At 44.6% G+C, this 24770-nt stretch overlaps 1 protein-coding gene across 2 annotated transcripts in view; it reads left to right on the top strand.

Annotated features, from left to right (window-relative positions):
* The first annotated feature begins 1706 nt into the window (after positions 1 to 1706).
* Positions 1707 to 24770, top strand: part of Tnpo (transportin 1) — a 55743-nt gene continuing 32679 nt past the window's right edge. For both annotated transcript variants that reach the window (XM_075671972.1, XM_075671973.1), the window contains exons 1-12: positions 1707 to 1801; positions 2054 to 2185; positions 7666 to 7741; positions 9899 to 10155; positions 11001 to 11216; positions 11536 to 11658; positions 12364 to 12543; positions 14537 to 14644; positions 16619 to 16679; positions 21695 to 22020; positions 22125 to 22274; positions 23520 to 23594. In XM_075671972.1, coding sequence (XP_075528087.1) covers positions 2069 to 2185; positions 7666 to 7741; positions 9899 to 10155; positions 11001 to 11216; positions 11536 to 11658; positions 12364 to 12543; positions 14537 to 14644; positions 16619 to 16679; positions 21695 to 22020; positions 22125 to 22274; positions 23520 to 23594 — 1689 coding nt within the window. In that variant the 5' untranslated portion in view covers positions 1707 to 1801; positions 2054 to 2068. The remainder of the gene's footprint in view (positions 1802 to 2053; positions 2186 to 7665; positions 7742 to 9898; positions 10156 to 11000; positions 11217 to 11535; positions 11659 to 12363; positions 12544 to 14536; positions 14645 to 16618; positions 16680 to 21694; positions 22021 to 22124; positions 22275 to 23519; positions 23595 to 24770) is intronic.

Raw genomic sequence — 24770 nt, 5'->3', positions numbered from 1 at the left:
GCATGAGCAACGCTTCGTCGCACCACCACCACGCCTCGTAGCATTAAACAATAGGTCGGAAAACTCACTACCGCCCCGTGAGTATAAATACGAGTGAGCCCCGCTGAGTGCAATTCTGGGGAGTCTGAGCCATGGTCCGAGTCCCTGGTGAGTCGGGCTGAGTAGAATTTCGGCGAGTCCGAGTGAGGCCTTAAAAATTGTGATTTGTGAGTGAGTCTCACTGAGTTCCGTTAATTTCACGGACACATGGATCGAACCAATAAGTGTTTCAGCAGCAAAGCTCAGGAAGTCCACCTTGGTGAAAGTTTGCGTTTTTCTTTGACAGCCATCCTTCGATAGTTTCCTTTCATTTTATATCTGCTTGGCATCACCTTTAGGGGTGTGCAAATATGGTAAGTTTTGCGACCGAATGAAATACGAATAGCGGCAGGAGCGAATCCACTCGAAAATCGAATACACGGCTTGCATGTGACGTTGCTGCGAGTGCCGTCACGTGACCGAGGGCGACAGCAGCGCTAAAGTGGCAGCGGTGGTGTGACGCGCGCTTCCAAACCTTTCGCTCAGAATGTTGCCAACTTCCAGTCAGCAGTGTTTTCGTGCCGAGTACTACTCGCAACTGATCGGATTGAGGCACTCACGCTACGAAGAAAAAAAAAAATGCGGCACTGATATGTTCATGCACGTTGATACCGGAAGCGGACACGGCTGCTGAGATTTCAGCGTCCCATCCCGGTGGGCTCGAAATTGCTGTTGCTGAGCTTTTCGTTCCGTTGGATTGTAATGTGCTACACTCCTTTGAAACCGATAAAAACAGATTATTGGGCCCGTGTACGCGTACAATGTGTCGAAATCCATGATGTGCCGACGAGCTGATACGTGAGCTACGGTGCAGCTTTGCTAACCGTCTGTTGGCTTTCGTATTCAGTAAATGTTACTGGGCTAGTTAATTGGTGCTTGATTAATTACCAGAATCGCGGGGCAGCAAAAGACGAGGAATGCCTGTTGCGCGTGTACTGTGCGCCTGTATATACGGTCTGTATCCTTCTGGAAATGAATCAGTCGCATGGAAGTGTGCGTCTGTCCATGTTGCATCGGTCCTTCCTCGTCTTTTGCTGCACCACAGTTCTGGTAATTAGCTTTTGTCTTTTCTAGCTTACCAAGCCTACTCTCGCGGTAACAGTCACCGTGCCAGATGTAGTTAATTAAATAACACACCGCATCGTAAGGCTTCCCTTTATTGTCATTTTAAATGTAGCTTTAAATGTACACTTGGCAGCCTCTGCGCCAGAGTCGCGAATGGAACGTCTTCCTATTTACTTTCGGGAAAAGAATAGTAAAAATAGTAAAACATCGACTCGGTTAGGAGTAAGCGTCAAATTAACTGAGTCCGGTAAATTATAAGTGATTGAAATATTTGATATGCTTTTTTATTGTCCAACAGGGATTCTGATGCGTAATTGGGATCCACCTGTATCAATTTAAATACTTCAGAATGAGCAGCAGAATGCTGAAACATTGCCGTAAATTAAATTTCCCGCGAGCTTCTTTTATTCAAGGCCTACAGCAGCTGTCGCCACCTATTAAACAAAACTTGAAAAAAAAAGACAAACGAGTTGTGTAGATAATCATATATATGTATAAATAACTCAGTCATTACGCATTTATTTTGCTTGTACCCTAATTGTTTTTAACGACCAGTTCAACTAGCTTGACACAAAACGTAGTGGAGCACGACGTATCGGGTTTTCTTTCGGCCTGCTCACCTCTTTCCGCCATGAGCACTGACTGACACATTTGCGAGGTTTGTCTTATTTCTTGAAAACATTAGAGATTACTGCTGTAAATGCGTCGCACAAGGCGTAATTAGGTTCGCGACTATGTTTGTTTGCGTTGCGTTTGCTTTTCCGAGCGAGTGAGTGAGCCGGGTGCGGGGAATTTTGCGCCGCAGTAGAAGCGGCGCCGCTGCGTGCGTTTCTCGCCGTATTTTCCAACCCCCGCCTTCTCTCACCCTTCTCTCTCCTTTCTTTTTCCCCTCGTCCGCATCAAAATTTAGCCGGTTACGTGAAAGATGCGAGGCAGCATGTCGTTATCGTGGCAACCACAAGAAGACGGACTCCGGCAAATCCTGCAGCTTCTGAAGGAATCGCAGTCTCCGGACACGGCAACTCAGCGTGCTGTACAACAGGTACTGGTGGTTGGCCGGCACTCCGAGCGGCCGTCCCTTTCGTGTGTGCGCGCATGCAGCCGCATGAGTTAGGCCTAGTCGACCCGCTCGTAACCCATCCGGGGCGATCAATGGGCAGATTTGAAATGCTCGCCGCACGAGGGTCTCGAATGTTCTGTTCTCGCCGAAGTGCCCCCGAACAAGCGTTTGCGAGATGCCGAGTTAAGACGGGTCAACGCTTTTTCAGCCGCGAAGTACTGCGACGTCTGGCCTTCTCATATTTTTTTTTTCTCTTGTTTCTGCGTGCTGAGCAATAATCTAATCTCCCACCATTGATCGTGTTTGCGTCGTTCTCGCTACCGCTACTGGCTGCAGTGCGGTGCGTGTTCGAATTCTTTCCTGTTAGCTGAAGATAGTTCAGCTTGGTTAATCCGCTTAAGGAACTAGCTAGCACTTGACGCTGCGCACGATGTATTTCGAAAGTGGCTCTTGCAGCCGCCGGCTTCGATCAGTCATGAATGGCCGAAAACGCAGGGGAAAAAGAGTGAAGGCCGCACGTTGACGTGAAGCCGGTTCCAAATGACCGCTAATGACCGCAGTGCTCTCTGCTCAGTAGATGAGGTTGACTTCTGGTCCGCGGAGCTTCAGTGTATCAGGTTCAACACGGCGCGCCAGTGAAGGTGCCGTTACTTCATATATTCGCCACATTACGTTATCGTGTCTCGGGACGCATTTCACGTTTTTTGCAACCTCATTCAGTTAAAATTGTTAAGCCGTGCCGCCAAACGCTTAGCTCGCAGCAGTAGTTTAGTATGACGCACCACGAACATTCTGGAAATGCAATCTACGCCCGGCAATGAGCAATGCGGTTTTTCTTGCGTGTAGCACGTAACCTGCCGACTGGAATATATAACGTTGTACAAATTTTGATGTAACTCATGTTTACGAGGCTTAAAAATCTTGCTGCCGCTGCTGACGCAGCTCCGAGTCGATGTGTGCAAAGCAGGTCATGTTTGAAATGCAGTGCCCAGAAATCTGAGCCCGCCTGTTTCGAACGTGTGCAAGATTTCGCGCTAAACAAAACGAGCGCGTAATTTCTGAGGTGCTTTCGCAGCCATGTAAATTGCGCAGTTAGGAACCAGTCTGCATGTACTTTGAGGACGTTTTCTGTGCAACAACACATTGTAGCAAGTTGAGGAAGGACTGGGGAGGTCACATTGAAATTCCTCATATCTCAAAAAAACACATTGTCATAATATCGAGGTAACGTTGCCCACATTGTAGCAGGGAAAATGCCATTGTCGCTACGCAACACCTTGCCGCATCCATTGTTCTGTTAGATTGGGTTCAAGGTTATTCGGACTAAAGTACTCTATATCTGTGTTGAATGGGAGCAAAAAATAGCATAAATTGTTTAAGGCATTAAAGCAGCGGCTCCAAGTTGCAATGTATTCTTGGAGTTGATTCTACTGCCAAATACATTAAGTGCATACTCTCACTGCTTGGGTTATCAGTTACAGGTGTCAACAAAAGCACTTTGAAGGTAGACTAAAGTTATTCTACATAAACTGTGCTTGCTAATGTTTTTTGTATTATTTTTTACACTTGAGCTTGCTGAATATTATTTTATATAATTATGGTTGTGAATAAACTTTCTGCATTCCTTGCACCTGTCATTAGAGGGTTTAATATACCTAATTAAAAATGTGCGTTTAGCACCAGTTGTAGTTGAGATGTTAACCCCGTGCACATGGTACAACTATAACACTGTCTGGCCCACTTGATTTTCAGATGAATGTAAGGAATAACTAACAGGTTTCTCTCCCTTCTAGTAAGTGCAGTAAGATTTTATGCAAATGCCGAGCATGTAAGAAATAAAAGAAACCCGGAGTGCTTTACCATTTACCATAGTGATAACACTGTGCAGATATTTCCAGTGCTACATCTCAACGCTTTTAAGTCTACTCCCTTACATTTTTATAAGTCCCAAAGAAGGACTAATCAGAATGTGACGGCTCGCGTGTTCTATACAAGGGACATTTCAAATTGTGAATGTCCGAATGTCTTGTTGCTGGAGAATAGTGGAGTGTATTACAAGTGTCTCACAGCTAAAATGATAGGCACATGCTGTTTAGTTGGTTGTGGTTGTGGTTGCTCCATACGAGAATAAGAAATCTCGCCAGCGGTAACATTTTGTTTCCTTGAATAAAAATGTTCTTGCTGCTCAAAGCAATCTGCATGCGTTGCGCAAAGGCATTTGCCAAGAAAAAAATAATGCCATGTGAAAAGGCCTTTGGAAAATAAATGACGCAACTATGAGCTAAATAAAGGGTCGTGGGAGGCTTCTGAAAATAAACTTGACCCAACGATCGCCCTCCTGTTTGTTTATATATAAACTCATTGTGAAACTTGCTGTTTGAACAGACTTATCGAGCTGTTGAGAATCAAGCTTTACTACACGTTCACTTGACTGCGCTTAAGGGAATGCAAGACTTGTTCACGTCATAACTATTCTCAATTGTCCACTAATGGAAAAAACTTGTTTACGTGGCTTGCCTTAGAATGACCTCTTGCTAAACTTGGTGACATCAGTTGGCATGGCATTCTACTGTTGAGCATAAGGGTCCTTTTGGGTGCTTGTTACCTCAAGTGGACGAAAATAACTCCTCCTGGGGGCTGTATGCACAATTGTGCATGCATTAATAGTTCGTCAAAAGCAGAAGCTCTGATGAAAACAATGCAACAATCTTCAGGCACTTCTGATTTGGCGTGGGCTTCAAGTTTGAATAATGTGTGTAATGCATCTTAGTAAAATGAGCTGTAAGGTAAACTGGGTGTCTCCTGTCGGTGTGCTGTCACGTAGAAAGTTTGCTTCTTTCATTGTAGTTTTTAAACGGCTACATAGGTGCCTTCCATTTAGACCAGACATGGAGTAATTCATGTTTTCTGATCTTAGCTTCCTGTGGAGAGTTCTCGCGAGGTGCCCACATTCTATAACTTGACAAAACTCACCGAAGAATTGAAAATTAATAATTTGTTCTACAGCATTATGCATTTTGCGATTCTGAAAATGCTAAAAATGTGGTGCAGCTATATTTTAAATCGGCAGAATTAATTGGCATTTGAAAGATTGAGTTTGGATCCTCCCACTGTCGTCTCTCATGGCTTATTGAGTTTGGAGGAAATTCAATCCCATGGTTTGGTATTGCAGCTGCCGTCAAAAGACATTGACTGATTGGCGTTCCAAATAACATAGATGTGCAGCTCTTGTCACAAACACTTTCAATAAGTGCAGAAAATTGTCAGTGGAGTGGTATTGCTGCTCTCTAAATGCACAGCTTGTTTCCCTGTCTAGTGTACATCAACCCAACAAAATTAGATGAGAGGGGAATGCAAGTGACAGGTTTCACTGCACTTTAAGATAAACTAAAGTCTTTCTTCACTAGGAGTGATGCTGCTTTGTCAAGTGTTCTGCCTGCTGGCTTCTCCTCATCCATTGAAAACAGTACCCCCTTTTTGTGAACAGTTCAGATTATAGCATCAGTAATGCTTGAATACACTGCTGTAATGGGACTAGACAACCTGCCCCTCTAGTCTAGTGTGTTATTCCATAGGTGGAATGAGGAGGGGGGGGGGAAACATATGCCCACAATCTGCTGTATTGTCAGGAGTTCAAGTGGTCTCCGTATGTTTTCTTCAAAATTCCACGGTTTTGAACAATCTGATTGAGACAGCTGATGCATATGTGAAAACATGAGGGATTGCTGAATTAAAGCTTTATTAAAGGGACACTAAAGCGAAAGAATAAATCATTTTAGACTAATGAAGCATTGTTTGAGAACCCTCCTGGCACTCATTTCAAAAGAATAGTTTGATTATTAGATGAGAAAATGAAGGTACAAGTATCAGTATTTGCATTTTGCGCTGAAACCCCGGCGCTGGTACGTCAGCGTGACGTCGGGGATTCCAAAGTATGTTTTCGCATTTGGGCCGCGTTGGCTGCATAAAGGTTCCCGAAACTTGCCATGTTTAATATTTGGTTCCTTTAGAACACAATGTAGTCAACCGCTGTATATAATTAGTAGGCCCTAGAAGATGCCATCGAAATCCAAGACGTCACAGCCCCTAGGTGCGGGAACTTAAGTAGGCGTCGCCACCCGCATTTCGTTATTTCGCTTTTTCTGGCTTACCAAACGTCTTATCGTTGTAAGAGTGGTGTTTTTGGTGTTGTAGAACGGTAATTTACTGATGCAGAAGAAATCATTTTTCACTTTAGTGTCCCTTTAAAGTATAGGTAGGCCACTGCTAGCGGGAACATGGGAGCCCGTTGTAGCACTATGCGGTAGGCCACCGCTGTTGCCCCGTGAAGTTTGGCACAGATGGCTCACTGAGCTTTTCGCCAGTCGCTTTGATTGCACCTGTGCCTAATACTTCACGAGGCGGCAGTGATGGGGCGCTCCAAGGAGCGATGTCACGAGCTCCATGTTCCCAGGCACCGAGCCTTTACAAAACGAAAATGTTACAGCATAGCCTTGTTAACACCTGCTATGGAAGCCAGTGGCCTTAGTTTTTTTGACACTTTGAATTGATGGCCAGATCGCCATCATCAGCTTATTTTTTATGTCCACTTAAGGACGAAGACCTCTTCCTGCGATCTCCAATTACCCGTCTTGCGCTAGCTAATTCCAACTGGCGCTATGGCCAGATGCTCTTGGCTAATTAATCTCAAGCACGTCAAGCCTTTGTGACTTTTCTTTTTGTCTGTGCTCCAGCATATTTTTAAAGTTGTGTTTATGCTGAAGTAAGCTTGATTTTATTATAACAAAGCTATCCTAAATGACTGGTGCATTTGGATGAAGAAAAAACAGTTTACTAATGACAGTATAGTTGCAGCTATGCAGTAGTGGCTTGTTCAGCCTTTATTACTCCTGGCACAGTGGTGAACTAAATACTTTAAAGTAAACCCCCCTTTATTTCACACTGAAGAACACTTTAGCCAAAGGAATTTCACCGCGGAAACAGTACAGTGAAATCTCCTTTGCATGTTTTCAGTAAGTAAGGTTGCAAAGTGCATGGCCCTGCTTCTCTAAACTCAAACTGATAGAAAGTTAAAAAAAATAGTGTTTGGTCTAAGCGAGAGTGTCACTGCTGACTATAAATTCATTTTTTTTGTCAGCAATAAAATTAATATTATGGCCCCATTATATTCCATCAAGTTTTGTGTTGTCGAAGAGCAGCGCATGAGGTTGCCCGTTTAGGCTTGTAAAGGAGTTTTATTTCCTCTTCCACAGAGGTCCTTGCCAAAAAAGGAGATTCCCCCTTTGTCATGTGTCACTCTATGTGAACACCTTTCCAAGCACCTTTGGAGTGCCTGTGTGTCGGGCATAAATAATAGATATTGCCTTTGCTAAGACGTGTCCTTTCCTAAAATATTGCCCTCATGCTCTTTCTCTCTCAATTGTACAGATTCCTTGTCATTTCTCTTTCTCCCTTTGCTACAGAAACTTGAGGAGTTGAACAAGTACCCCGACTTCAACAACTACCTCATATTTGTGCTCACAAAGTTGAAATCTGAAGGTGAGTTTGCAGTTTCCTCACATCTTGCATTGCTTTATTTTGTGTGATGTTTCCAGTGATTGTTTATGAACATAATACATGCCTTAACAGGGATAAGCCTTCTCACGAATTCAAGTATAATCAAGGTGATGCTACTTGGGTTGAAATGTTGAACACTCCCACCAAGCATCAATGTCTGTGGTTTTATTGAGTTGTGTGGAACCCTTTAAGTATCGAGGACGAGTCGGTCTCGCCCACATGTTTGGGCACTCTAAGTGCCAGTAACAGGCTGGGCTGGTTCAATCCATTTTGACGTTCTGGCGAATCCACATTGGCTGCTAGGGGACCTACGGACTCGCTTAGTCAACGTTAGTCTGGTAGAGATGTTAAAAATGGGGGCTGCTAGTCACATGTTGCCACACCCATTGCGAAAGCACGGCCTTCATTCTTAATTATCCTAATTTCTTTCTTTCCTAATTTATTTATTAATGAAAGCATTGACAGTGATGGCAGTGTTTTCTGGGCTATAGACACATCCAGAGACTTCCGATGTCACTGAGTATGATGAGAGTTTTGATATGGCTCGACAGTGAACAACGAATTTACAGAAACAGAACCTCCCACCAGTGCCTCCTTGTTTTAAGTTTGTGTTTTTTTGTACATAAGTTGTGAATTTACTACCCCCACGTAGTATATATTTCGAATCTGTGAAACATTTGCTATCCATTTGTGCAATAAAAAATGTCATTTTATTAGTGCATTCCTAATTTTTTGCCAGCATTTAGTGGGTTAAAATCTAGTTTGTTCTGAACTAGCGAAGCCCAAGTAGTGAAATTTTAGGATTACCTAAGTGGCAAATATTTTCCTGCTTTTGAAAACTAACACAGACAGGCAAGGTAATAAAATGATCTAATTTACCTTCATTGTTGCAGTGGTGTTTGGAAGCCATTTCAAATTGGCAGCTTATAAATGAACAAAAGGGTGTGGCTCACCATCCCACTAATTGATTGGCATACAAACAGCACTTCGATTAGTTGGTGGGCACGTGCACAAAATATTTCCCTTGTATTTCAGGCTCCAATATTTATCGCAGTGCCGAAAGCATGATGTGTGTTTACCCAATGTTGGAATAGGTCAGCGTAACATTGGCAGACTAATTTTACTTTGGATATTCATTTGAATTGGACATTTGGTAAAATTTAATATGAAATTCTTGAATCAATCACTATGATATGGAAAAAAAAATATACGGTATTCGATTTGTGTTTGGAAATTTCAAGTAGAATTCAGCCTCGTAATGATTAAGTACCTGACACAAAAATAACTTCATTGTATCCTATATCGTAAGTGCATGCACAAGTATTGGCAAAAGAACAGAAAATAGAAGCTATGTGAAGGAAGCGTGAGCGCAATCAAAGGCTCTCTTGTCAATATTTATGAGCCATGGGGTGGTTTGCCATACCAACATGTGCCAACTGCAAGCCAGCCAAGCCACTAGCCGTCTCGTTAGCAAATCCAGGGTGTGCCATTTGAAATTGGTCTTGGCGATTGTTTGACATTTTTACTACCAGAACACATATATCAAGCTGAGAGAAGTATCCACTTTGCTGTAACCATTATTGTCTTGGATCATTCATTTTTGGTTTTGGCATTAAGTAAAAGAGGACTTGCGACCGAAAACAAAGTAAATTACATTTCGGGACCCGCAAGGTGCCTTGTTCTAAAGGGGAAAGTAGTTTTAACTTGCCTTCAATTAAAAAAAAAAAAAGAAACAAGAGGCTGGATCCCACACTTATGTATAAAACAGTTTTAAGCGAAGATTCACATATATGTTCCTAGTTCGAATCCTTGTCACTCAGTGGACTCAATGCACTCTCTGGTCTTACTTTATTCATTTTTTTATCCATGCTTGGTTACTTCTGCTGCCAATTCCTCACTTCTCAGTAACCAACTTCACTCCTTTCCTCCTATTCTGCTTGTCTATCTGGGCACCTAGCCAATGACACAAGCCCAGTAGCCAAACTTGTATACTTGATGAGGTAACAACCAGCACCCACAAAGGGGTGGGAAAAGGCCAAGAAAGCTTCCCTTAGAAAAATATGCATTAAAATGAGGCACGGCCAATCGTTTTGTCCCTGCGAGCCCTTATTTGGAACTTTTGCCTCTTGTGATGCACAGATGAGCCGACGCGGTCACTGAGCGGCCTGATCTTGAAGAATAACGTGAAGGCACACTTTGACAAGTTTCCCCGAGAGGTGGGTGACTTCATCAAGGCGGAATGCCTGGAGAGCGTGGGCGATCACTCGCCCCTGATCCGCGCCACGGTGGGCATCCTCATCACCACCATCGCCTCCAAGGGCGAGCTCACCCAGTGGCCCGAGCTGCTGCCGCGTCTCTGCCAGCTCCTCGACTCCGAGGACTACAATGTCTGCGAGGTGGGGCCACCTCATTCATTGCATTTCACCGTGACAAAAATTTATAGTAGCTGGTGTTATGGACGAACATTTTGCACATTATAATTCCACCATCAAAGTTTGAGTTTCAGTTTATTATCAGTTCCAAGGTGGTTGACATGGGCATTTCCTGTGGCTAGGAATTGACCCCCACCCCTGGTTTTGATTAGTGTAGGTTTGAGTTAATTAACTACCGAATGCCCAGTACTACAGTAGAATTGTATGCATAAAAGTAATTGTGTCGATGTGCTTACTGCTTCATGACTATATTAATGTGATACCGCTGTGCAATACCCATGAATAGAAAAGATTCTCTAGGTGCTTTCAGTTGGATTTATATCACCATCATCATGTCATGTCATTGTTAGTACACTTGCAGAATAACATGTTCAATTTGATTAGGTGTTTCTACATAATCCAAATTGAATGTGTTAGGCTCACTTTTCTCATGCTCATGGTATGCTATGGAGTGCTAATTTGACAGCCTTGAATGCTAACTTTATGGCCTCAGTGAAAAGCTGTTATAACCACTGTGCTGCAAATGCAAAGCTCAAAAGTCATAAACGGCCAGTACGAACTAGTGCTGCCCATAATAACATGGCCGGAATGTGCGAGTCTCCGTGAGCTTAGCTCGTTCTTGCCCATTAGATTGTCCATGCAGCAGTTTTCTGTTAGAACAGGGGGTAAATAAATGCATTGCAAAAGCTTTGTCCCCGAAAAGCTGTCCACAGATGAGTACTCAAAACGAAGGAAGATTGTGTTTGTCATGTGCTTTCATGCAAATTATCTTGCTTCCTCCCGCCTTCCTCTTGTTTTAACAAACACAGGGTTCCTTCGGAGCCCTGCAGAAGATCTGCGAGGACTCGGCTGAGATGCTGGACACAGATGCACTAAACCGGCCCCTCAATGTGCTGGTGCCCAAATTCCTCCAGTTCTTCCGGCACAGCAGCCCCCGAATCCGGTCGCATGCCATCGCGTGCATCAACCAGTTCATCGTCAACCGCACACAGGCCCTGATGCTCCACATCGACTCGTTCATTGAGGTACTACGCTTGTTGACCTCCTTCCTCGGGAAGCTTTCTTGAATGGCCTCTTTGAGGCTGCAATGGTGTCCTCTTCGTTGCATTGTGTGGAAGCGCTCAAAAATTTGTTTTTCTAAGTGTTATCGTCCCCCTCGCCAACGCCCAAGAAAGTGTGGTTATGTTTGCATTACAATATTGGTAAGAATAATTGTAGGGGGAATTTTAATAAATTCTCTGTTTGTTAGGAAGTTCCATCTTACTATTGGACTTGCTGGTTTTGTAACTTGGTGCCTTGTCTCATTAGTAATTTCGTTCTTTCCTATTTTGTGTTCTCCCGCAGAACTTGTTTCACTTGGCCTCGGACGAAGACTCCGAGGTGCGCAAGAATGTGTGCCGTGCTCTAGTCATGCTTCTGGAGGTTCGCATGGACCGCCTTATCCCCCACATACACAACATCATCGAGGTGAGTCACAGGCACTGGCCAGCAATCTCATTTCTTGCTCCTGGATTGGATTGGATTGGAAAAGCTTTAATAAAAGTCCTTTGAGTGCTTGTGCCTATACACCACCGTGCGCCGTCTTCTAAGGTAGTTGCACCTGCCTTGCACACAAGTGATGACACCTTGACTGATTTTGATGCCAACATGACGGTCTTGAACGAATCGTACTGTCTGACGGGTGTGCCAGGCTTCTGCAACAATAGCTGTTAAGGGCTGTTTGAACCACTAAAACGTGGTATTGGAATGGTCTGTACATCATGATGCTGTTTGGCCAAAGACTGCGATTGCTGTTACTTGATCTTCCTTTTCGTGAACTCATTGAAATGTCATTAACGTTGATGTCACCCTTGTACAAGCTAGAAGTTTTTCTTGGCTTGCACTAAGATGGTTGGATGCAACATGTTCGTGTTATATTTTGGTGAGCAGGGCCTATTTTGAAAGGGTAGAAAGTGATGAAAACCAGGCTTTAAAAAAAAAATATCCATATTTACCTAATGATAAATTGGTAAAAATATGATGGGGGATCAGCAAATCCTGCAGTTGACTTGGGGGAAATACAAGGCTGGGTTTTTCTGTAACCTAAGCTTGCCACAATGAGTATTGTTGGTCTGGAATGAACTGCTGTCGTGAACTGGGATCTTTCTCTCCCTCTCTCGTGTCTGTGTGCAGTACATGCTGATGCGCACACAAGACTCAGACGAAGGTGTTGCGCTGGAGGCTTGCGAGTTTTGGCTCTCGCTCGCGGAGCAGCCCATCTGTCGAGAGGTACTGGCCCCGCACCTGTCCCGCCTTGTCCCCATCCTCGTCCGGGGCATGAAGTACTCGGAGATTGACATCATCCTGCTCAAGGTGAGGCTCCTGCCTGCTCGTTGCGAAACAGTGGCATGCCTGCCAAGTGTCCTGAATTTTCCATACTGTTCATTCATCCAAGATCATTAAAGGGACCCTGAAACACTTTTTGAACATACAGTCGAATCTTGTTAATTCAACCTTCCGGTTTATTCTGACGCCGTAGTCCCATCAAAGTTATGTATATTCCAATGGGCAAACATGCCTCGTAATTCGAATGTACAAGCAGTTGCAATGGTTAAGCGGGTACAGTTTAACGAAGTTTACTATACTATTAAGCTGAGAACCTTATTGGTATAAGTAATACAGAGTATCATTAATTCATTAGTTTCATAGGAAAAAAAGCACTTGATTCTATTCAACAGAAATTCCATTGATATAAAGATATTTATTTTCCAGGCCTTCATATGCTAGAAGTAAGCTGTAATCAGTGCTGGCATACAAGTTGTTTTTCTCTTTAATAAGAGTAGACTGTACTGTATATCTTTATTTCTATGCACAGTGGAATCTCAATAAACAGAAATCGCTTAAACGGAACACCATCCTCATGGTTGGTTGGTTTTGTATTTGTGCAATTGTATTCGGCTTTGTGTCTCAGTAAATGGAATTCCTGATAAATGGAACCAATTTCCCTGGTCCCTTGAGGTTCCGCTTTAAAGAGAGTTCACTGTAAATAAGTTACTGATAGCTTGCTACATTCTTGTTAATGTGCAGCACCGTGTTTTCTTACGCAAAATATGTAAGCATTAAATTTTGTGAGAAATTTTCTGATATTCGACATTCGATTCGAGGTCTACTATTTGGAATTTGCATACTCCTAATTTTTTATTTGCCACCTTGCTTGCAGAAAGCATTGCATAATAACGGCTTGGCGGATCTTTATCCCGCTTGTTTTACTGTAATCCCCAAAGCTTGAGGGCAGGACAGTCTCTCAGATTTTCTGTGTATATTTTCTTTCTATAGTATATTTTTTTTATTTCAACACCACACTGCGTAGTGCTACATGGCAGTGTACATGTAATGTTAAATTAAATATTCCAAAGTAGTTTTATGGCACTTTCTTGCCCTGTACTGTGCAAGTATGAAAAGTGAATCAACCACTCTAGCATGTTAGGCTTTCAAGAGTGGGCAATGTGTAATTTCTTATAAAGCAATCTGTTACATTAATACTGTAGAAATTCATATTTAAGCTTCTAATGCCATTTTCAATCCATACATTAAATTTCAATGTTCTGCACCAAAAAAATTACAGTTTTCATCCCCTCCCTCTTTCATGATTTTACAATTCTTCTCAAGTTTTATGAAACAAATTTCCTTTGCAAAAAAGTTTCGCTTGTTGGTCTCCGAACCTTCTGTTCAGAAGTCCTCTGACGTTGATGTTGACGTTAGGTGTGGTCTATCTTTCGAGGAAACTTATGTAGACGAATTTCCGGAAGCAAGAGAAATTGGATATGCCAAAGTTGCTGAAAAAGTCACTGTGATCTAGAAACAGTGCGTTGCTGGTCAGTACTTGGTATGCTGAGTTTATTGCTGCTTGTGCTGTGACTATAAAGTTTGGTCGTCTTTTAGTAAATGAGTCTGTATCCCTGAGAAGGCAGGTGCTCCAGGCAAGCTTTTTTTTTTTTAATGTGTGTGCGGTCCCCTCCTGTTTCGTGTCTGCTGGATTTTATTTAACAGGTTGGCATGTATGCAACAGTCTTGCCATAGCTGCTGCTAACGTACTGGCATGGACAGTAATTGGGCATTTTTTTGCGGTCTCATGAAGTCCGAATTAACAAGATTTTTGCTGTGTATGTGACAGCTGATTTAGTTTATTGTGAGCGCAATTTTAAACTTTGCTGAGCTGTCTGTGATGACACAAGATCATTTGACGCCAAAATGATGGCTGCAATGAATCGTACTGTCTGAAGGGAGTCGGCAGAGCTCTTCGGGAATATTTAGAACAATTCTTTTGCTCACGAGGCTTTCTGCTTTTGGCGGCTCATTTCTACAGGGAGATGTTGAAGAGGACGAGATGATTCCCGATCGGGAGGAGGACATCCGACCCAGGTTTCACAAGTCCAAAACGCACAGTCAAAAGCACATGGACGACAACATTGACGTGAGTAAATGCTCTTTGTATGAGTGTATGCACTGCGTACGCATTAACAGCCGTGAATGCTAACTTTATGGCCTCAGCCGGGGTAGTTGGAGAAGTACGAGAGAGGCCTTTGCCCAGCAGTGGGCGTAACCAGGCTGATGATGATGGTGATTCCCTGCATAATTGAACATGCTGTGTCATTTAACGACCTGTTACATAGTGGGTTGGTACAGAAAGGGTGCTGGTTTTAGGTGTGCAGCTGCATTATGCACTATGTCTGCATGTTTGCCATAACATCACATCAGGAAGGCAGGCTGCGGGCTTAGCCATGCTACAATCATTGTGATATGTCTGTCACATGGACCAAGGTGCAACAGGCTACTTAGTCTTGAACTGTATGTAATCCCCGGTCAGGCGGGCAAATTTAGTGCTACTTTGAGCAAGTGCATTTTACTGTCGGAGTCATTTGTAGGCTGTCACACAGTAAGGTTTAGCAAGGCCGTAGAATGCATTCGGCGGCGAACGCAATTGTTGGAAGTGTGCAACTTTGGTGGCAGTGCTTCAAAAATTTTTAAAGAAGGAACTGTTCAGTGCAGGGTTCACACCTATTGAGGAATCACTTTCTTGGATTTCATATTGTATGAGAATCCCTGTGCCATTTGGAATGGAAACTGCCATTTGGCCTCTGCCAAGAGTAGTCGTCTCATTTCATTAGACACCCACAATTTGCCACTTTCAGCAATTTCAAGCACGCAGCACGTCACTAATGTACTCACGAGAAAAAAAATAATCGCGTTCAGCGTGTTCGGCTTGCTCCGCCGGCCGCCATTTTTGTTTTGGTGTCCCACACTGACAGCAGCAGCCGCCTGCTTGTCTTCCCGCAGCAAATGTGGGATGAAAAAGGAAAACGTTTATTTTCGTGGGAAATTTAACCTGCGTAATGATCGCACCCCTGAATTTGCATCAATTTTTTTGCAATAAAGTGCGATCATTATGCGAGTAAATACGGTACTTATTTGAATCAAAGGGTCGAATTTCAATATAACGAAATTTTGACACAACAAAATACCGATCTTAGGCTTTGTTATATCAAGGTTGGACTCTATTAACATAATTGGTTTTGACTAAGGTCAGAATCTTGACAACTTGCTCTGAGCTGCAGTTTATCATGCAATGCACAAATAATGGTTGAAAGTGGGCTGTCATGGCCCCTTAACACTTTCCTGTTCTTGGGGAAATAGGCAGTTTTTTGGATAGTCTAGTAAATGATTTTTTTACTTATACAGCAAATGCTTGATATTAGAATGTATGGTATCAATTTGTAGAAGGAATGCGCTTTTTAGTGGTGTCATTCACAAGCAAATATTAACAATTCTCTGAAAAAAAATATAATTTAATAAAAAAGGTTTGTAACGAAAATGAGAAAACTCCATAAAAACATCGATGCTGCTTTGCGCCAAGAGAACACAAAAATATTTCGGAATATACATTTTGAACAGAGGAAAGGCTACATACAACATTCCTTCAAATATCAGCTTTTTATCTTTAGGAGTTGTTTATATACAAAGGAAAATGTTAGCCTTCCTCTCTCATACGTGTGATATTGAGCCAATATAGCCGCGGTCGTTAGCTGGCCCTCGCAAGTCAGTTGTCAGCTCGTGTCAACATGGCAAGAGTACGTTTTATATGCCTGATTATGAAAAAAAAAATTGACCCTAATATTGTCCGCTGTAGCGCAGTCCATTAAAAGTGAACTTCATTGCATTAATCAAATAGGCAGAAAAAAACTAAGGTTGAAATACGGTCTGTTATATCTGAAAGTCTGTTATATGCAGGTCCATTGTAACAAGTGTTTTCCGTGTGTGTGTGTAATATTTTTTTCTTGCTCTTGGTATGGTCATACAAGCTAATTCATTCTCTCTGCTGTTTTTGTCAGTGTGTCTGTCTGTGCTGCCATGCCGACAAACATAAGCATTTGCGTTAAATATTTGCTAGGAGGACTCCGTGTCGGACGATGGCCTGGACGATGACAACACACTGTCTGACTGGAACCTGAGTAAGTGCACTGCCACAGATGCTGCCATTGTCATGGTTAGAGAGATGCTGGTCCCTAGAGTTGCCATTTATAAAAAGCCAGCAAACCCAGCGTTTGAGTTTTTTCTAGAAACTGCTGAATTCAGGCTGCATTTGAAGGCTGCCATCGTAAACCAGGCACTGTGCAACAAATGCCTGCTTGTGAATATCCAGAGGGTAGCGCCAGTCTGCATCTGACACACATCTCTGACCTCAAGTTATTGTTGAAGTTGTGTTTAATTATTTGTCCAGAAAGCCTCCCTTACACATTGCTGGAGCTAAAATGTGAGCAAGGTTAGTGTCTCTCTCTGTAGATTTAATTCAATCTATACCGAACAGAAAAGTCTGAAAACATTTACCGGTTGTAATTCAGATCTGGGCACACAACAATGCACCAGAGGGTGATTGGCCACCGTGCAGGATGTTGTACCTGGACTTGTGGAATCACAAATATTAATGTGTACTGCCTACTCAAAATAGCCTCCAGTGGGGGTGGGTTAGTAATAGGGGGCCATGTTACACATGAGAAAATGGGATATCCACGTCACATCTTTATTGTCCTACTTCCTCAGTGGACGCTTTATTTCGTCATTCCCTTGGGTGGCTGCTATTGACCAATAGGTGACATGTTGACCACATGGCGTAGATACCGCGAGGTGCCGCCGCCAGTCCACTGGTTAAGTGAACTGTGGCTAGCTGAGGACAACCTCATTTGGCTTGCGTTTAGTGCGTCATGAGCACCAAAGGAGGAAGTCGTGGGGTCTACGTTAACATCCAAAATGAAATTTGAACTGCATGGCATGGTGACATTTAGAAGGCGGAGCGTTGTGAGCATGCCCCACTGCGCTGTAGCCTTCACGGTGCAAGGCATTGAAGAAGGAATGGTAGCACAGCGGAGGCCGTATTTGATTGCCAATAACTCCGCTTCTGCTGAATGCATTGAAGCACTTTCTGTGGCAAAGTAGTTCTGAAATAACCTATTTTTACTTCAAATGCCTTTCTCCACTTCGATAAAAAGTGGTTCAGGGCCCCTTTAATAATGTGTGCAACTTTTTGTCGTTACATTGCACATTATGAAGCCTTGCTTATAGATAGCGCAAATGGAGCGATAGGAACAAGTAAATACAGTAGAACCCCGCTGTTACGTTCCTCACTGCTGCATTTTCCCGGCTGCTACGTCTCTTTCATCCGGTCCCGGCATAGCTTCCATAGGATCCAATGTATAAGGAACCCCGCTGTTACGTAGTAGCTGTGAAAACGTTCCCGCATGATGCGTCGCAACCCGAACCCGCCTGGAGTAGGCAACGTGCTCCAACCGCCATTTTGGCTTTTGACGAGTTTTTACCGGGCTTGGCTATTGAACTGGCTGCAAGGAGCCGCACGCCAGTTCGAGAGGCCGCCATTAGGTGGCCATTCGTGAAAAATGCTCTATCATCACTGTGATTACGGTCACCGCATGGTTTGTTGGGCCATTGGTTGGGCGGGTCGACTCACGGAGGAAGGAAACTCAGGAGAGGCCCTGACGTCACTCTTCGGGAAGCTATAGCTAAAGAGAAGCCGGAAGTTGGCATTGCTCCGTCTATCGGGCCAGCTCTCCTCTCTTGTTTACATTTCTCGCGAAACCATGCAGCACTAGCAGCGCTGCGCGCAACCGGGCTGCTCGGACGCGCGCGCTCCCCAGCAATACTAAACAAACGTTAGCATGTTAGCATGATTACGCCAAAGAGGGCAAAATTTCCCGCGGATATTCATTCGTCCGTTGCCGTTGCCTGGCGCGGTGACGAGGAGGAGCACGAGCCGCATGATGCCGGGGAGTTGCCAAATTCTAGCTTTGGAGTAGCCGTCGTGGCTCTGGACCTCCTCCGCAGGTACGTCGCACCTCACAGCGACGCTGACAGCAATGCGGCCTTCCAGGCTATTGAGAAACGTGTGGCGATTTCTAGCAAGCGAAAGAAACGGCAAGCCACCATTCTAGACTCTTTTTAAGTCCTAAGCGCACTCTGTGGAAATAAATTGTCTATAGTTGAAGCTGCACTTTTTTCATTCATTTTCGGAGCTTTCCTCACTGTTGCATTTTCCCGGCTGTTACGTTTTTTTTCCTCAGTCCGGTGAAAAACGTATGAACGGGGTTCCACTGTAGTTTATTCTCGTGTACAGGACTCTACGGGGAGTGCAAATGATTGCAATTTAGCCTGTAAAGGGCCTCTCCCTGATTGATGTAGCATGCCCCAATGCATAACTTATTATGTTTTATTTCTACTATGGCTAAGGGGATAAAAGTTATCGTACTATTGCTCCAATTTTGTCTGTGACTGAGCACTGTTCACGATTCTAAATATTCAAAAACTATTTGAATAATATCTGTATTTAGGAATAATGATTGCTTGATCTGAAAACTGAATGCAGTAGGACAATATTTGATTAGTAATTTGAAAGCTGCAAATATTCGCACAGCCCTACTTTTCACTACGCTGACTGTACACCGATGTGGCTGTTTCGACGATGTCAGCGTATACAGTAAAACCTCGTTAAACTGTACCCGCTTAAACAGTAGTTTCGGTTTAAAAGTAGTAAAGTCAATTCCCCGACTCAGCGGCCATTGAACATAATGTATTTTGTATCCGCATAAACCGTACCAGCTTATTGCGTACGCATCGGTTAAAACGTAGCGTTTCCACTTTTCGTCGCGCAAACACGGCGGTGCGTCGTCTCTCCATCGGGCGGCCCGGCAGAACAACAAGCCTCAGAGATCGGTACAACGGCCTCCAAGCGCCCAGTGCGTTTGCACGTGAAGCCGCATCAACATCAACATCATTTCGACGCCGCATGGACGCCGTGCCAGAGAGCGTTGTGGCATCGTGCAAGCGAGGACTCGCGTCATGCCGAAGCTAGGATAAAAAAGACGCCGGGTGCTCAGCATAGAAGAAAAGTTAGACATCGTCCGTGCTACCGAACGTGACACGAAGAAGTTGGCGCTGGCCCGCGACATGGATCTGCTGTTGACTACAGTGTGTGGCATTTGGAATGCGAAGTTGCTCGGCAGCGCTGCTGCGACCGCGAAGAGATGTCGGCTACGAGGTTCGACTTTTCACCATCGTTGCCGCTGTTGTTGCCGAAGTGTCAACTAGCGACAGTGATGAGGACGACACGGAAAGCGACAGCACGGGCTATTCAGGCCCGACAGTGGCAGAAGCTGCGCGTTACGTCAGCCTCATGAATGCGATCGTCGCAAGGAAAACAGGGGCGCGATAACGTAACTATTCCAAATGAAAAGTTTTCCGAACTACGGCACCCGGCAATGAAAAAGGCGCCCCGGGACTTGCGCAGCACTACTGCGCGCGTGCACGGAGAATACGTAACGCCAACGAGGAATCTGCCGTGCGAGTGTTTGCCGAGAGGAGGGAAGGGGTGGAGACATCAAAATTTTCGTTCATGCGTTTGTTGATTCAAACGTTGCGTCATGCTTCAGGGAGCACGATACACACAGCGGGATTCATATATATCCGATAAATAATTTAATAATAGCATTATTATACCGAGCGATTTCGGTTTCGGTTTCTGGGCTCCGGGGGATGCTATGACGTCACAGAGGAGGAAACGCAACATGGCTTGGTCACGTGGCCCACGAAAAATAGTGACGTAAAACTATGCTGCGTCGTCTGCTCGCGCATATGCGTGCTCTGCCAGCAGAGGTCAACCAGTGGCGATTCGAAGTGTATGTCGCGATTATTATAATTATTGCGAAGAGCAACAACAATGGTAAGAAAATATTGCGGCTTGTGAGAGTCGGTGATTCATTCCGAAGCGCCGTAAGCTTTAGCTTTGAAGTGAACCGGAAAAGGCCTAGCGACGATATCGGCGGCGCCGAACGATCAGAGGCGGTGAAGCTGCCGTCGATGCCAGAGCGACCACTCCTCGGTCGCTGATTGGCCGCTTCGCCGTACGGCTGCCGCACAAATGGGTCCCGGGCCCGTCCTCTCTACGGCAAGGAAATCTCGCTGTTCGCGAGCAAAACCGCCGTCACACGGGAGCCCGCGAATTGCAAACGGCGTGCGGCGAGTTTCCGTGCCGGTAACGTGGATGGGCCGGTAACGTGGAAAGGCCAAACGAAGGAGAGTCCGCTCCGAGCTGCCGAACTACGCGACTATGCGAGGAGAGAAGCAGACAACACGAACGCCGCATATCCTGGTCCCTTTCGGAGTCGGCCGGCTAGTGTTACACTCAAACGTGTAAAGGCCCGTCCGCAGGGCAACTCGCCGCACGCAGTTTGCCGTTCGCGGGCCGGCGTGCGGCGTTCGTGTTGTCCACTTCTCTCCTCTTGTGTCCGTGTCTGCACGCCTTACCCCTTCTTTGCATTAAGAAAGGATTTCTATATGCCTGTAGCTCGGTCGTAGTGGAGGCTATGCTCGGTTGCTCGGCTCAGCAGGCTCCGTAATCGGCATTTCATCGCTACTTATCATACGTCACGTTTTTGTGCTGGTGTGCTATGACGTCAATATTTTCGTTTCTCCTCTGTGACGTAGTAACTGCCGCGCTAGCGATGGGTCTCGACTACGAGAAGGAGTTTTTAATGACTCTTTGGAGCTCAATTAAAATTATTTTGAAATGTTTGCAGCGTCCAATACCTCGTTCTGGGTGTCCTTGCATACGGAAGTAGCCTACAACATGCTTTTTATAGCCTCAAAATTTGGTGTCTCAACCCCTTTCAGTAAGTTTGAGGCCGCTGTCGTCGTGCTAGGCCGCCGCGACATCAAACGAAAATAACACTTACGTCCCGCGAAGTGAATAAATACTGCATGTTTTTTCTCGTTTCATTGCACTCTCTCTGAGTTCGGTTTTCGACAGGTAAGTGGGCGATCTCATGCCATTTCGCTTAAACAGTACTACCGTTTAGTACGTACTTTCTCCGAGCTCCGGCCGACTACGGTTTAACGAGGTTTCACTGTACTCCCCTGTAAAGCAGAGCATCGCAAAGGTGATGATCACTGCCGTACGCAGGGAAGTGCTCGGCGGCGGCGCTGGACGTGCTGGCCAACGTGTTCCACGAGGAGCTGCTGGGGGTGCTGCTGCCCATCCTGAAGGAGACGCTGTTCCACCAGGGCTGGGAGATCAAGGAGTCGGCCATCCTGGCCCTGGGCGCCATCGCCGAGGGCTGCATGGGGGGCATGGTGCCCCACCTGCCCGAGCTGATCCCCTACCTCATCGGCTGCCTCGGCGACAAAAAGGCCCTGGTGCGCTCCATCACCTGCTGGACGCTGAGCCGCTACTCCCACTGGGTGGTCAGCCAGCCACATGACTGCTACCTGCAGCCACTCATGACTGAGGCAAGTTGTCGTGTCACACTGTGGAAGGTTTACTGCTTCTGCGTCGAGTGAACTACGCTGACAGATTGCCAGAACGTTGACGCTGGCCTTTACGATCTGTGCAGCTGCTGAAGCGGGTGCTAGACGCCAACAAGCGGGTGCAAGAGGCGGCCTGCAGCGCGTTTGCCACCTTGGAAGAAGAAGCTTGCACCGAACTGGTCCCCTACCTGAGTTTCATCCTGGAGACACTTGTCTTTGCCTTCAGCAAATACCAGGTGACCGAGTGTTGCATCTTCGGCTGTGTGGTTGAGATGGAGGTGAAACATACTAGTTCGTGCGCCTTTTCATACTTAGCAGGCAACGCTGTGGGAGCTAGTGCTACTTTGCTCACTATTTCCAAGGGTAACAAAAAAGATTATGCATGCTACATGAGAGCAAGAAATGCTAATGTGCTGCATAATTTGGTGCAAGATATACTTTATATGTTAGTCACAACTTACACGAAGTAAGTTACGAGAAGAAAGGGGGTTGTAAGTTGTCACACAGAAGACTCGGCAGACCTGCACCTTCGATGGAAGAACAAGTGTAGTGACATGTTTGCAGATAATTTGCCATCAAAACATAATCATTGCATCACTGCAAGTGCAAGGCATACCACCATTAAGTGTTAGCTTGTGGCATTAAATCAATTTGTTATAATTGTAATATATCAAGTAGTTCTATAGAAGACATCGAACATCAAAAGCCAATTCTCTTCGAAATCTGTAGAGTGACAGGTTTCTGTGACCGCATCACCTGCGTAGGCTCTGCAGCGTTTGCTGCTAATTGTGAAGTGAAGCACAGTTGTCAGCAGGGAGGTTGGGATGCATCAGCTGCCTCCATAGAGGAGATCTGAGTTGATTCTCATCTTTGCTGTTTACCATTTCGAACCATAGTCTTTGCCTAGTAGCTTTTGAAAACAGGGCCACGTCTCTTCGTCCAGAAACATCTTTGTGATGTCATGCTCTTCTGCTTACGAGGGTTACTAGGCAGCATTCCAGCATTTGTCGCCATACAGCCACCTCATACAAAAAAGTAAAATCTTGTGGATGTGTTCGCAGATCACCTTATCATCTTTGAATGCATGCATTAGAAATTCCTGTTTCTATGTACATGTTCTTCCCTCTAATCTTATCTGTCTCTTGTGTTTTCCAAAAGGAAAACGATTCGATGAGGTCCTGGAGTACTTAATTTTGGCGCATAAGATCATTGTATACACATGCCTGTCCTGTGTAACAAGGAAACGCAATGTAGAATACCTAATTTTGTTGTGTTCTTGAGCAGTACATTTCTTTCTCTCACTTTTTCTTAAATGTCTTATTAAAAGTTCTACTGCCCGCTGATCTATTTAGTTGCCAGCATGAATGAGTGTAGTTTGATCCGTTATACTTTTGCAATGCCATGTTCTTTGTTTAGCAGTTCATGGTGTTCAGTAGTTTGCCTGTGCGCTTGTTAACAGAAGTTCTTTTTCATCTTTACAGCACAAGAACCTTCTAATACTGTACGACGCCATAGGAACCCTGGCAGATTCTGTAGGCCATCACCTCAACAAACCTGTAAGATCCGCATTTTTTGCCATTCTCAGTACAGACCTTGATGAAATGCGCCTTAATTGGAGCTTTGGTGCTTGAAGTGTGCGCTCTTTAGGACATAATTAGCTTGTTGCCCAGCAATAATCTACATAAATCTTGTGTTCTTATCCTTTCTGTAACACCACATGCCCAGTACAGTAAAACCTTGTTCAAGAAAAAAATCACAAGAAAAAATTTACAATCCGAAATGACTAAAAAAAAACATTTGACAGACTCTGCTGTAGTAATGCGAATCTTTACATACAAGGCATGAGATTCGCGCTGGTGGCACTTGGGCTGTCCAAGACAGGTTTTGTTTTCCTATTGGGTAGTGTTTTAAAAGCCACAGGGAACCCAAATGAAATTGAGCTGGTGGGCGACTGCCGATGCGAAATCTTACGCTCACATTGCGCCAGGCCTCCTGCAGCAGGGAACGGGGTGCGTTCGGATTATTGCCTACTAAAAGCGTGCAGTATGCTACCAACGGCACTACGCACTACGCCCCATGCGCTATAAAACAGATAGGTGAAGATGCTTATTGCAATTGATCTGGTGGCAGTAGCTGTGAATGAAGTGTCCAGTGACCTGTGAGGATATTTGCTGGTACTATACGCAATAGGCAGAATTTATGTTCGCAGAGTGGAACATTTGTGTTTAGCTCATTGTTGTTTCTGTTGGACAGCTTTTTGATGCTGTTGACTGATTACATCTTACCTCCCATGCAGTCATTTGCATTTGATATTCCACAATACCTTGCAGAATTCCTTAGCCATTGCCAACAAATGTGTGGTGGCCTCAGTGCTTCCAACCTGGGAAGCCAGTTTTCCCCAAATTCTGATGAAAAAATTTCCTTGGATATTAGATTAATGCATAATGCGGTTGTTCAGTTTGTGAATTTGATTTCTGTGATAAATCTTTGTCTGTGTTATGCAAATGACTGCAAATTTTATAGTTTACTGTAAGTTTATTTATGTGCTTGTTTTAAAAGATTCAAATAATGAAGTCACTGGAGTCAGCCTGAAGTGACATCACAGTGCAGTTTGTGCTAACAACATGGCGTGTTATTAGAAGCCATAGTCACAAAAGACGTTGGCATCTGTATACTTTGTTGGTGTCCAAAGTCCTTCTTAGATCATCCCTAGATCTAGGGAAATTTCCCTA

Source organism: Dermacentor variabilis, chromosome 10, assembly GCF_050947875.1.
Source record: "Dermacentor variabilis isolate Ectoservices chromosome 10, ASM5094787v1, whole genome shotgun sequence".
In the NCBI taxonomy this organism is placed as follows: Eukaryota; Metazoa; Arthropoda; class Arachnida; order Ixodida; family Ixodidae; genus Dermacentor; species Dermacentor variabilis.
The sequence above is the reverse complement of the archived record's forward strand: the minus strand, read 5'-3'. Positions and strand labels throughout refer to the sequence as shown.